This window comes from Chenopodium album, chromosome 22 (assembly GCF_948465745.1).
Source record: "Chenopodium album chromosome 22, dcCheAlbu1.1, whole genome shotgun sequence".
Lineage (NCBI taxonomy): Eukaryota > Viridiplantae > Streptophyta > Magnoliopsida > Caryophyllales > Amaranthaceae > Chenopodium > Chenopodium album.
The window spans coordinates 11818413-11831647 of NC_137855.1; the positions used below are offsets into that span (position 1 = coordinate 11818413).

The 13235-nt window shown below is 36.1% G+C and overlaps 1 protein-coding gene across 2 annotated transcripts; it reads right to left on the minus strand.

The window, feature by feature from the left end:
* Window positions 1–509: 509 nt before the first annotated feature.
* LOC145605017 (uncharacterized) lies at window positions 510–8652 on the minus strand. Of its 2 annotated transcripts, XM_081661026.1 has the most exons (11): window positions 8439–8652; window positions 7625–7838; window positions 7348–7520; window positions 3875–4296; window positions 3670–3757; window positions 3116–3447; window positions 2536–2972; window positions 2365–2446; window positions 1873–2034; window positions 1232–1320; window positions 510–1038 (listed from the first exon to the last, which is right to left on the minus strand). In XM_081661026.1, exons 2-11 carry the CDS (start codon window positions 7735–7737, stop codon window positions 882–884), a joined length of 2055 nt encoding a protein of 684 aa, XP_081517152.1. In that variant the 5' UTR covers window positions 7738–7838; window positions 8439–8652; the 3' UTR covers window positions 510–881. The 2 variants fall into 2 exon arrangements, with proteins under 2 accessions (XP_081517152.1, XP_081517153.1); XM_081661027.1 differs by lacking the exon at window positions 8439–8652 and having other exon boundaries at window positions 7348–7518; window positions 7625–7761.
* Between the last annotated feature and the right edge of the window lie 4583 nt (window positions 8653–13235).

The following is a 13235-nucleotide window of genomic DNA, read 5'->3' on the forward strand; positions in this document are numbered from 1 at the left end:
ATATACAAATGGTGCAAAAAGATACACACAACTTAACACAAGTGAAACTTGAGGGAGTTCCTCAAAATCTCAAATACCTTTGACAGAGAGTTGGAGTGAGGAACAACCCATCCTCAATGGGCGCCGAAGAATTTGATACCCTTCAAACCCATCAGAATTTTGTGCCCCTTCCAGCTATAACCGAATCTAGAGCATCAACAATAGCAACTTAACTTTACCATTTAGGTCTTATAGAGCTTAATCACAAGAAGATTCTGGCCTTTAACAATGTGTTAAGTCCTTACTCGCCCACAAAATAAGTGTACATTTAAGTTGTGCTTACTTCTATGGGACAGTTAGATAGCCATATTATTGTCAAGCTATCATAATTCACAAATTTATACTCTTGTGATTAAATCATCATCTTTTAGCAAAATTTCCCCATGCGGCCATGAGAAATGAAATCTTAAAGCAAATTTCTTTTGTTTTGTCCTGAATTTTGATTTTCATTAGTCAAGTTCCTTTATATCAATACCAAGTACAAAAGATTGCGCAACAAATAAATTTACAGCTATGAACATTTAACATGCACTATAATTGTCACATCTAATTAAGAATCATGGGCGTAGTCATTTACAAAAATTGATGCTCTCATGGTAAGAAGTCTACTACTATACCCACGGAACCTATCCTTCCGGGTCTTTCAAAAATAGGGAGGTTTCTAAGTCCTAAGCTCTAACTTGATTATATTTCCTCCAATGAAATTAACTACGAAGCACCTTAATCCAAATCAACGAATTTTACATATCCAGAACAGTGCAAAATTAGAAGCAGCACTGGGTGATCTATTGAATTAGGCAGGAGGGTTTAACACAAACGTATACGTAGTACACCCCCTAACTCTATCCCATCAAAACTTTCCACTTATTGGAATACTGAAGGAATGCCAAAGAAGGATTATCCTTGGGAGGAGCTCGCACCCTAGTGGACCTTCTAAGAATTGCATCTTCAATAGCAGTTCTCCGGGCAATGTCTTTGGATCTCTTCTGCAATTCCTTGCTGCAAGAAAAATTGTTAGATAAATTGTATAGAAATTTAGACAAGAACCAGACCTAGGGCACAACAGTCACTTAAATATAGCTAGCATGTGATGTCACTGCACAAACGATGCAGGTTTACCACCTGCTTGGGGACAGCACATGAAAAGGTCGATCAATTACAATTTGTATGGACTCACTTATCAAACACTAACCTTATTCTAGAATAATACTTGTCAAGCTGCTTTTTGAGAGCCCTTTCTCTCTCCCCCTTTGGATTCAAGGAACCAATCAATGCATCAAGCTGTGGATTAACAGAAAAACACATCATTAGAACATAGACCAACAGCAAACTCCTCAAACTTTTAAAACATTCCTCCTAGATGCATTCTAAATTTTTTAAATGTTGATTAGGTTTGATGTTCCAAAACAATATAATCCATAGATAACGCTGAGCAATTTATGCCATGCTTACTCTCTAGTCTAATCTCCCCTCTAAACAAAACTCCCTCCGTTTCAAGATACAGGGCACCCCTGTTTTTCAAAATCAAATTTGACTCTTATCTCAGAAGATAATAACATGGAAGTGTTCTTTGCATATAATCCAAGGGTACAATTTCTATAAGTTTACTAATATATTTGAGAAAAATTATTGGTCGAAATTCAACCTCAAAAAGCACGTGCTACTCCAATTTATGAAAAGGAGGAAGCATTTCAAACATAAATATTTATGAATAACACAACTTGTGAGTCTCCAAATTCTAAAATCAGAAAACGAGTCAACAAATAAATTAGGAGGTTCACAGTAACGTTTGATTGGGAAATTTAGATTCTTGAATTAAGAAACTGATATTACCTCTTCTTTACTGCAATAATAGCCCCACTGCTTCGAGTCAGAACTCTCAACAAATACTCGCCCATCACGCCGGAAAAACCAATATCTGTTATAATCTCTATCTTTGCCCAAGGAGTTGGTCCGAATAACTCGTTTCTCCATTTCCTTTTCAAGAAAATCTTTCTGTGGTAATAGCAGAGATACGTTGTCAGTTAAGTACAACACCCCCCCCCCCCCCCCAAATAAAATAAAAAAATAAATAAACCCTATCACATGTTCTCCAGTTTCCATGTAATCATATTAAACATCCAGTGACAGCCACAAATATCATACAGACACAGAACAAGGCACACACACTCGGCATTTAGACTATTATCATGGTCCCATGAGTAGCGTTTGATTCTCATACGGAACATGGGTTAAATATGAGCAGGCCTGCTAACCTAAAATAGGGCAGGCCCATCCCTGCCCACAACACACTTTTTAAAGAAAAAGAAACAAAGAAACACAAACCCTTTCGTCTTTGCTCTTCTCCAGATCTTCCAATAGCTTCTTTGTCTTTTCCCTCAGTCCACTGTTTTTATGGTCACTCTCACTACAATAAACCCAGAAGATGTCAAACACATATATTCAGTTATCCAGTTTTTAAATGAATATTTCATTGATAATAAAGAAGAGACAAACCCATTCTCAGACACATCTTTCTGATCAGAAGACACTTTAGCAACATGTCCATTTTCTAAACCAACACCATTACTCCCTGCCACACATGGGACTTCTTCAGCAGTACCTGAATTATGCTCAAGCATAGTGCCATTGGTTTCAGAAACAGCCTTTAGACGTTCTTTTGCCTCCCTCTTCTTCTTACCTTCCTCTAATGCTTCCCCTCTTTTTGAAGCAGCAAGCGTCTGTCGTTCTTCGAGCCGCTCATCTATCTTCGCCCTCACTAGATCAGTGGCAATGGCTTGGTCAACCAATTCCTTCAAGATTCTCAATTTGATAGGAGGTTCTAACAGCCCATAATGGCCACGCTTTATAGTTGGTATATGAGTGGTTAATTCAGAAATGTCAATCATTTCAAGAAAATCGCACAAATATTCTGTCCATGTAATTAGAGTAATCTGAAAAAATTACAATAAAAAATTGATGAGTAACAAAACATGATTTCCCTGAAATGCAAATTACAGGATATGGATAAAAAGGTAATATGCCAATTAATTACAGGAAAAAGGAGCTTTTAAGAGGAGCAGGATTAATGTTTGACCTTTGGTTTACGCTTCTTACGCTGGGTCACTATGAAATATAGTCCTTCGTCATTCATAAGCAAGCGAAGAAGACTTGCATGGGTTTCCACAATAAGAGTAAGATTGCTGTCTTTGTGGCATATTGCCTTTTCAAAATCTTCAAAAGAGAATGGCCACAAGTAGAGCAGCCTACTAAAAGATGAACAAAAATCCCAAACTAATAAAAGGTCTCCAACAGAATCCATTTGTATGCTGAAGTCTCTCAATGGAGTAGGACGATCAGTGAAAATTGGATCATCAGCACCAGGCTGCACAAGCTGGTCATCAATTGGATACTTGATGGAATCATCCCCTGTATATTCAGCGATGACGATTGATATAATTAACAACTTGTAAACAATCATATATTCAGCATGAATAGTGCAAAACGTAAGTGAAGCATAAAGTGTCTTTACTACATGTATCCATCTACCTAAAATTTATAACAGCACCAAACCACAAAATAAATGAGAAATCCTAATGGAGCAACCAAGTACCACAGGAGCAATATGGCTCTATATTCACTGTTACCCACCATTCTCCAGATCATTGTCACCGAGTGATCCATTCTCTGTTTGTAACTTGTTCCTTTTATGTTTCCCAGCGTTTCCTTCTTGGGTTTCCTAATCATTTTCAAAGAAAACAAAAGTTCATTAGCAACTTAAAATCAAACAAAAGACATCCAAGGAAAAGGGAGGGTGGGTGTGTCGGGAGGGTTGCCTGTTGTTATGCTCTCTTACCTTACTTGTCTTTCTCTTCTTGTTCTTGATCACGCACCCATTCAAAAAAGAAATTTTGCCTTTTAATTCTTCAGGTGCATCAGTAGGAATTCCATATTTTGATGCCAAATTATTGTGAATTACCCAAGGAAGACTCCGATATGTAGACTCCCTAATATAAGATTTTAGAACCTCTCGCCCAAATGGAAGTTTTTTACGAACAAAGTCATCTTCACCTACCACAGCAGTTCCACTTATTTCGTCATCATTATCAAGCCATGCCACCTCATAACGACCTTTGCCTGCTTCCTCATCTAATACTTTAATTATCTTGCATGAATGTACACAACCATCCTTCTTCCCTTGCAACTTTGCACCCTCAACCAGGCTTTCTTGCAGCTCTGCTTTGATTTTGCGGACCAAATCGCTTAGCGGAAGCATACCTGCAGTGAAGAAGAATAACTACTTGAGCGTGTATAACAGCAGAGTTTCCAGAGGCTTGTAGCTGGGAAGAGCAAATAAAGTATGCCGAATAAAACAACTCAACAGCAATATCATGCCTCAAGACTTTATTCCTTTCCAATCTACGGAAGACACCACACACTGACTGCTTTGTATTGTTCTACAATTCAAATTCATCTCAGGGTGTTGATTAAGACAATGTCCCCAATCCAAAAGGAAAGACAACAGACAATTTCTGGCTCATGGCAAATTGCAATTGGAGAGATGAAACTCACATGTCATAACAGGCTATATTCAAATTCCATTATTACCAGTATCTTTTGAAAAAAAATCTAGTAGCATAATACTCCGTAAATAGAACAGTAGAACACCATCAAGTAATTTGAGTTTTTCAAGAATGACAGTCATGTAAAAGAAAAAAAAAAAGGGGCCGGGGGGGGGGGGGGGGGGGGGGGGTTGAGGTGGGAAGCCCCAAGGGATATCAATGATTCAATGCAACGACCTCATTGGCACACATATTAGCATCCAATCAGGAAATCTACCAGCTTCCGTGTGAAATCTTTTCAGCTAGTACGTAAAAGTACATGAATGATGCTTAAGTTTTCTCCCCCTGATTTGGATTTTTCCAAGGTATAGAAGGACAAAATCACAAGGACTTCATAATACTGTGACAAGAAAACGAAGCACATTTATTTAACAAAGAGGCTTTATCAGGAAAACACAAATAACCCAACATGATACGACTCAGAAGCCTGAAAGAATTGAAGTAGGGAGGTAAGAGGTAAGAACAATAAAAAGAACATGCCCTTACAGACCCTGAGTCCATAGCTAACTACATGTCTCAACAAAAAGGGTGTATTGAAAATGAAGTGAAAATATTACAGAAAATTGACATAAAAACAGATGCCTGGACATTCTACATAGGCCAAGACATCTGAAAAATGTTCAATAAAGAGGTGTTACAATCAATCTCTTCCTTTAGGAGAGACTCTTTAATTCTGCAAAAGATGATAATATAAAGAAACACATCCACAACTAGTACCTTGCGCATGAAGCACTTGAGAAAGTCACCAAAAAAAATCAACAACAAGACGCTCCAATAGAAGCTGAAGCTAATTAATTTGCAAGCAAACCAGCACTAACATGACATCACAAATCCTCTATACATCGCACCTTCAGTTAAGCTAGAACAAGAACTGTAGGTGACACCTTCTGTATATGTTGTAGCCTGTCAAATACACAAACTTTCCTGGCCATTGTATCTATCTTTCCACAATTTTTACGTGAATTCTAAGTTGTCACTAAATGTGATATCTCCTAAGCCCCTGTACCCTAAGGGACAAGTCAGAAAACAATACATGTCTCTGTTCATCCAATATCTGTAAACTTAATCTAATGACACTTCAGATCATATTGAAGTAACTACAATAAAGTCTATTTTTCCAGTCAATACTCCAAGCCACTGAAAGATAGTTAACTAAAAACCTGATAAGATTTTGTTCCATTGATGACTTAAACCCAATTCGATTTTCTCCATAACTTAAATCAATAAAGTTCCATTGCAGATCTTTTCTACGGAAGGCTATGATTTCTTTGTTTCACTACATGAACCAAATCTTGCTTAGGCAATGGAGAAGATATATGTAATGGGAGTCAATAAAAAAAATTCTCAATTAAAGCCTATGAAAGAGTGTCAAAAAGAAATTGTTAACTGCATGAATATCAGCAATAATGAAACAAGTCTAATCGATAAATGACTGAGAGAGACTATGTTCTCCTCAATTTTTATAATAGTAAAATCAGAAAAAATAAGTTAAGTTCAACAATATTAAGTAGAACTCAGCAAAATAAAGTCGAGGAGAACATAGCAGTGTGTATTGCCTCTGATTTCTCATTGATGAACAGATCGTCATGTTACTAATCAAAGATATCCTCTCCACAGGAATTGGATGCAGCCAGTCATATATGTGCTTGACCCAAGCCATCCTATATAATATAAGTGAAGCAGAAAGAACTTTGAGGGTCACTGAAAGTCTGAAACAGTTCATCTGGAGTTACTTTCCACAGTTTGTGACTCATATACCCACAACAAAAACAAAGACAAGCTGCTTGAGAGAAATGAACACAGATATATCCCATATCTCAAAATAGTCACCACTCCATTATCTGATTTATCTCCTCATCTTAGACAGAGTCTTAACAAGCATAACTAGAAAGTCAAGAGGCCAATGCTTGTACTGAGCTTACTTTAACAGCTCCAGCGTCAAGAATATAGGGTGAGTACAGTAGTTAATCCTCTTTAAAACCTGTTCAAGACCTCATCCTTTGGGTATATGGAGTACATCCTTCTAAAGTACTACTGTAGTCTACACTAATTTAATTACCTAGGTAGGTAAGACTAGCTCGCCAACCCAAGCCACCAAGAAGGGTCGCAATTTCAGCTAGGCCTTAGCCAAGTACTTAGTCCAGGATTGGATGAGAATATCATCTAGCGCCATTCACAAAGTCAGAGATGGTATATATTTAACTACAGAAACACTATCTACAGGAACAAATTTCCAAATGCACTCCTATGTACACCTTTCCTTCTGCATTACTTTGTATAATGGAATACAAGACTTTCATTACAAGGGAGAAGGGGGTGGTTAAATATACATATATATGAGAGAGAGAGAGAGAGAGAGAGAGAGAGAGAGAGAGAGAGAGAGAGAGAGAGAGGATCAATCTGCACCCAACCATTTCTACATTGCAAGAAACAATTTCATAAAGAAAGAACAAGTAAACTGAAGGATAGGTTGAAAAGGACAGAAATGGCAGAATAAGCAGAGGAAACTCCATAAACAATTAGTTCAAGGATATGCTTGCAGTTTCTGATTCCCTAGTAACAGCATTTAGATAAAAAAAAAAGCCAAATCTTAGGCACTACAAAAACAATGGCTTATGATATTTGCATATGCAAATATATCAGCAGAAATCAATTTAGCACAACTAAAGGAAGTAACTAATAAAATAATGCAAGCAGAAGCTCTTACTATATTGAATAGTTCGCAGTGTAGGAACAATAAACTCTTCAGGAAACTGCTGAACCTTCTCTGATGCACGCTGCTCTGAGACCAAAGCCTCCTCATATGTAAAATTAGACTTTCCAGTTACTTTACATGTCCATATTCTTTGGCGATATAGATTTAGCCGCTTCAAGTATTCTCTATTTAGAATCAAGGAATCCAAAGAGAGAAGGGGAGAACAAATACATATGAAAAAAACAATACATAAATCATTTACTCAATTTTAAGTCATATGTAAGGATACTGATAATCTCGAAAGATCTCTTTTGTAAATCGAATTTGAAAGACAAGCTCACGAGGCTGTAAATCAGTAGGGGGTTCCAACAATGAGAATGGCTTCCTCTTGAGCAGCGGCATTGTCCAACTCAATCAAAAAGTCAGCAATTGATGCCCGGCACTTTGACACACCCACCCGCGAGCAATGTGTCAATGGAGACAAAAGGCAAACCCTAACATGCCTTCAGAACAACCCAAAAAAATGATAAATTTACAATTATCCCACTAACAATCAATGGTCAGCTCAATATTTCTAAGTCCTAGCACAAATACACTCGAAACCCAGAATCGAAACGAACCCACATAAGCAATGTATCATTACATGCAAAACAAAAAGTCAAAAACCCTAAGCGAACCTCACAAAATCAACAACAACCCAGCAAAATTAACCACAAACGGTACAAATCATGCAATACCCATTAACATATTCAGCAATCAGAGGCAGAAATTGGGCATTGTACATCAACAATGCAACACAAACAAGCAGCGATCATCAATTCAAAACCCTAAAACATGAACTAACCCAAACAAAATCACAAACAATTGAAACAACAAAACCAAACAAAAATCCAATACTTTCATGCATACAACATAAAAATTATACAAACAAATTCAAAATCACAATACAACATTAACCCAATACGTAATCTGGAACACAATAACACAAAAAAATAAGAACATTGTGGAAAAATTGTTCCCGCCACAAAAAGAAGTAAACAAGAAGCATAAAGTAGGAGAAAAACCCAGAAAAAATACGCAAAAAAAAGAGGAAAAAAACTTACAGGATTCTGGGAAATGGGTGTAATTTGGAGGGGAAAATGTAGAAGAAATAAAAAGAGAGAAAGGAAGAAGAAAGAGGAGAGAGAAAGGAGAGAAGAAGGAGAGCGATTCTTGTGGGGGTGAAGTATAGAAAGAGAAGTGTAGAGAGAATAGTGAGTTTATATTTTTGAGTTTTGGTGGAGGTGTCTTGCGCTACTCTGTTTTTTCTTTCCTTTTTTTTTTTTTCTTTCCTTCATTCTAGGAACCAAATTTTTTCTATAATAATAATAATATACTATATGTTATATAATCTTGTTATTATAATTTGTTTATAATTTTATCTTTTTCATTCATATTTTGGTATATACACTGTTTTTGTTTTACAATGGATGCATTGCTTTGAATTTTTACAATTTTTTTAGTTGATGCAATGAATTTTTACAACGTGAATACGGTATACATCATCAAAATAATAACATACTCCCTCCGTTTTTTTTATTTGCATCACTTTGGATTGAACAAAGATTTAGGAAAGTAATATAATATTGTGAGTGGGTGAATAAATTATTATAGTTTAAATAAGATAGGACCGTGAAATAGAAAGTATGTGAAAGAGGATATATATTTTTATTATTTTAGTGGGGACCATGAAAGAGATGGAAATGATAAAATAAGTTGAGTGAGGTTAAAAGTAAGAAAGAGAAACGATAAAATATAATATAAAGTTACCAAATATAGAAGTGATACATTTAAAAAAAAAACACCCTAAAAAAGTAAAGTGATGCAAATAAAAAAACGGAGGGAGTATTTCTCTACATATTATTTGTATTTAATGATAGTTTAATACATATGGTCAAAGTTATAATTGAATGGTGTAAAAGTCATAAATAAATATGGTCAAAGTTTGAATATTAAATGTAAAAAAAATAAAATAAAAAAAAAAAAAAAAAAAATCAAAGTGATGTGTATAACGGTTAAAAAGGAGTCTAAGAGACACAATGGATATAAGCTCACTAAAAAAGCCTTAAGAAATGTTTTATCTTCAAACCAATCTATATCTATATTTTTTTATATATTAAAAAGTTGTGTCACGTGACACTAGGGATGGCAATGGATCGGATTCGGATCGGGTGGAGCTTCACCCGCATCCATCCATTACTCTAATCGCTCCATCCACATCCATCCGTCATCCGCTTCACCCATCATCCATATCCGTCCGTCCATCATCCGCGGATGAAACGGGTGGAGCGGATGACTAATGGATGAGTATTAAAGTGGAAAAAAAACTCACATAAACTCTAATTTTCGGTTATTTGTACAATAATTTTTTTATTTTATTAATACAAAATGAAACAATAACAATATATTGTTTGAACAATTAATTTGCAACAAAAAAATAAGTAATTTTCTTGCACATTTCATATTTTATTATTAAAATTCTTAGATTAAAAAATATAATATATGTTAAACGGGTGGGTGGATGGTTAGCGGGTGAAAAAAGTATCATCCACATCCGATTCGATCCATCACCCGCTTCATCCGTCACCCGCTTCTCATCCATTGAATTCGGGTTTTCGTCCATTTATTTATAGCGGGTGGAGCGGGTTCGTGGATATCCACTTAATATTGCCATCCCTACGTGACACCCTTCAATTCAAAGTATGTGTGTTACGTCACAATAACACGTACGTAAGCTAGCCACTTCATTTAACAAAATAAAATATGCTTTGAACAAGATTTGAACCGATAACCTCCAATACATACATATAGGTAATACTTTTACCATCTCAACCAACTATTATTAGTATTTCAAGTTTCAATATTATTATATATTCCTTTCATTTATTAAGTAAATTAGAGGTAATGTAATTCATTTATTTTTCACAAGATTAGAATATAAATACATATGAAGTAAAAAAAAATAAAATAAATAATTGACATCTGAGGCAACGCTTGAACCACTACACACACTAAATATACAAATAGTCGAACATAATTGTTAAATTAATTCAAGAAATACACAAACTAGCAATACGGGGCATCGCCCAGGGTACACACTACTTGGATATAAGAACTCAAACTAATAAATGTTTTTAACTTTATCTTTCACCGTAGGACATAGATTTATCTAGGTTCACTACGATGAGTTAGCTACATCGCCAAACAGGATGATAGGAGCTAGAGTTTATTAATTACCGGCATGGCATAAAGCAGGCAACTTCCAAACTCTAAAGGGCCTCTTCTATCTTATTATGTATTTCTTCCATTTTTTCGTATTGCGCCTTTTGGATTTTCACGCTTGTTAAGGCAAAACTTTAAATGTTACTCCCTCCGTCCTTTTATTAGAGTCTCATTTCTAACATTTATTACTCACATAATAAAGAGAAATGAGACTCTAATAAAAGGAAGAATGGAGTAATATTCTTTAGTTTGGTTTAAGGAACGAACCTAACAAGACTTGATACAGCTATATTTTTTTTTGTAAATTCTATATAAAATACAAGAGATGTGGGAAAAGTTATATATATGTTTTGGTAAGGTAAGAAAAAGGAAAGAATTAGGACCCCCTCCTCACGAGGGGCGATCCTAAAGCATCTGAGGTGAGAATGAGGTATAAAGCTGAAGAGGTACAAATGGAATATCCAATTTGTCGGTGATAATATGCCCAACATTTGCTATCCAATATGCAGCTCTATTTGCTTCTCTATAGACATGCCGGAGTTCCGAATGGAGAAATCTTCGAAGTAGGATCTTGAGTTACATAGTCCAAATGTTTACTAAAAGCACAAAGATGTAGTCGTGTAGTAGTTACAAATACAAAGTAGGTTGTAATATTATAGTAAATCTAAAATATTGGCTTATTGATAATTACATGTGACAGTTACCTAAAGGTTTGAGGTTCGAAACCATTAGCAAATATCATATTACTTTTATCATCCATATGATACTAAGGGGAAATTTCTAAAATATATTTGATCTATACATAATTGTATGCACCAATGGCATGCTTGTAAATAAGTGTCATAATTGTCCATTCAATTCCATGCTTGGCCTTTTTCTTTTCCCTTAATTGTTTATTACTCCCTCTGTCCCTTTTTTACATTCCTAATTCTAAAATTACACGAGAATTAAGAAACTTGGAATAAAATAAAGAATAATAAAACAAAGTACAATGAGAATTACAATACATTAATTGATATCTTTGAATAAAACAAAGATTGAATAATATTTAATGATGTACATGTTATCAATCCTTTAAAAAGAAAAAGGATCAATAACATTTTTTGGTGAAAAATAAAAGGACCAAGCATATTCATCTAAAGTGATGCACATGGATTCTGAATTTTTTAAAGGCATTAATAAGAGTGAGAATAAGAAAATAAGAGTGAGAAAATAAAGAAAACATTAATTATAAAACAGAAAAATAGGGATAATTTGGGATATTTGGTAAAAATTTACTTACTAAAAAAGGAAAGTAAGAATGTAATTTCGAAATACCCAAAAAGGAAAACAGGATTGTAAATAAGAGACGGAGGGAGTAATGCCAAGTGCTTAATCTAAGGGCACATTTTTTTCCTACTAGAACTATATGTGCGTAAATTTTAAAATATATACATGACATAGGTGTTCCTATGGAAATTGTTCCTATGGGGCACTAGCAGTTAAGGTGGAACTTCATCACAGAGGTGTTCCGGTTCCTAATGTGACATGTGACCTCTGTCATTTAGAACCTGAGGATTTATAGGCTTACAACATCTCTTCAGAATGTGCTTTAATACACGCTAAGTTTGGAGGCTAGATGCCTTGGTATCCGCTCAAAATTTAATGGAGACCTTTCTCTCACAGATTGGATCCAAGATTATATCCGACTTTTTATTAGTCAGGACGGGCCTTCCAGTACTCGCTTAGGTACCTTTGTTGGCACGCTTTGGAGTTTGTGGTTATGTCGGAACTCCAGAATCTTTAGGGATTCTTTTACTTCCAGGCCCTTTGATTCACAGTTTGCTGAGGTCATGGACACTCATTCAGTCTTTGTATCCTCGGCAAATTCGGCTAATTCCCTTATTATTACAGGAGGTGACGCAGGTGCCTCTCCTTCACCTGGGTTTTACTCAGCTCAGCTAGGTCAGAGTTACTATGGGGGTACTTTACTGTCACTACAAGTTGACGGTGCTTGGTTCCAAGACTCTCGTCATGCTGGGATGTGTTGGTGTTTGGATAATAATGACCCGTTGGATGCTCGAATCATTGGAAGAAGTAACTTCGTGGTGTGGACATGTCTAGTAAGGAATATACCAAGGGTAGGAAGGCTTTTGAGAAGGCAGAGGCTAAAAGTGCAGCATCAAAGGGTAAGGGCAAGGGTAGGGGGAAAGGTGATAATTCTGCTGTAGGTAAGGGCAAGGGTAAGGCCACACCTATACAGTTAGTTTCAGCTGGGCATGGGAGTGAGAAGTTACCACCTTCCCCAATATCACCACACACTGTCTTCAAAGAGTTACCTTTGAGAAGGAGTCCTAGGTTTTCACCTGCCCAAGTCCCAACTAAACACAACACCCCCCTACCTAGATCAAGTCCAAACAGCCAACCATCACATATAATCACTGACCCTAACCTATTTGCTAGGAAAATTCCCAAGACAACTCAATTTAGGAAGGGTTTGTGGACTGGTCAGAAAGGTAGAGTGCCTAAACAGGGTGTGGACCTTATTAAGATAGGGGAGAGTGGTGCACCTAGTGCTAGAAGGAGGGTGACATATGGTTTGGGTGGTTCTGGTGGGGGTCCTGAAGGTTCTGGTGATGATTCTGAGGATGATTCTGGTG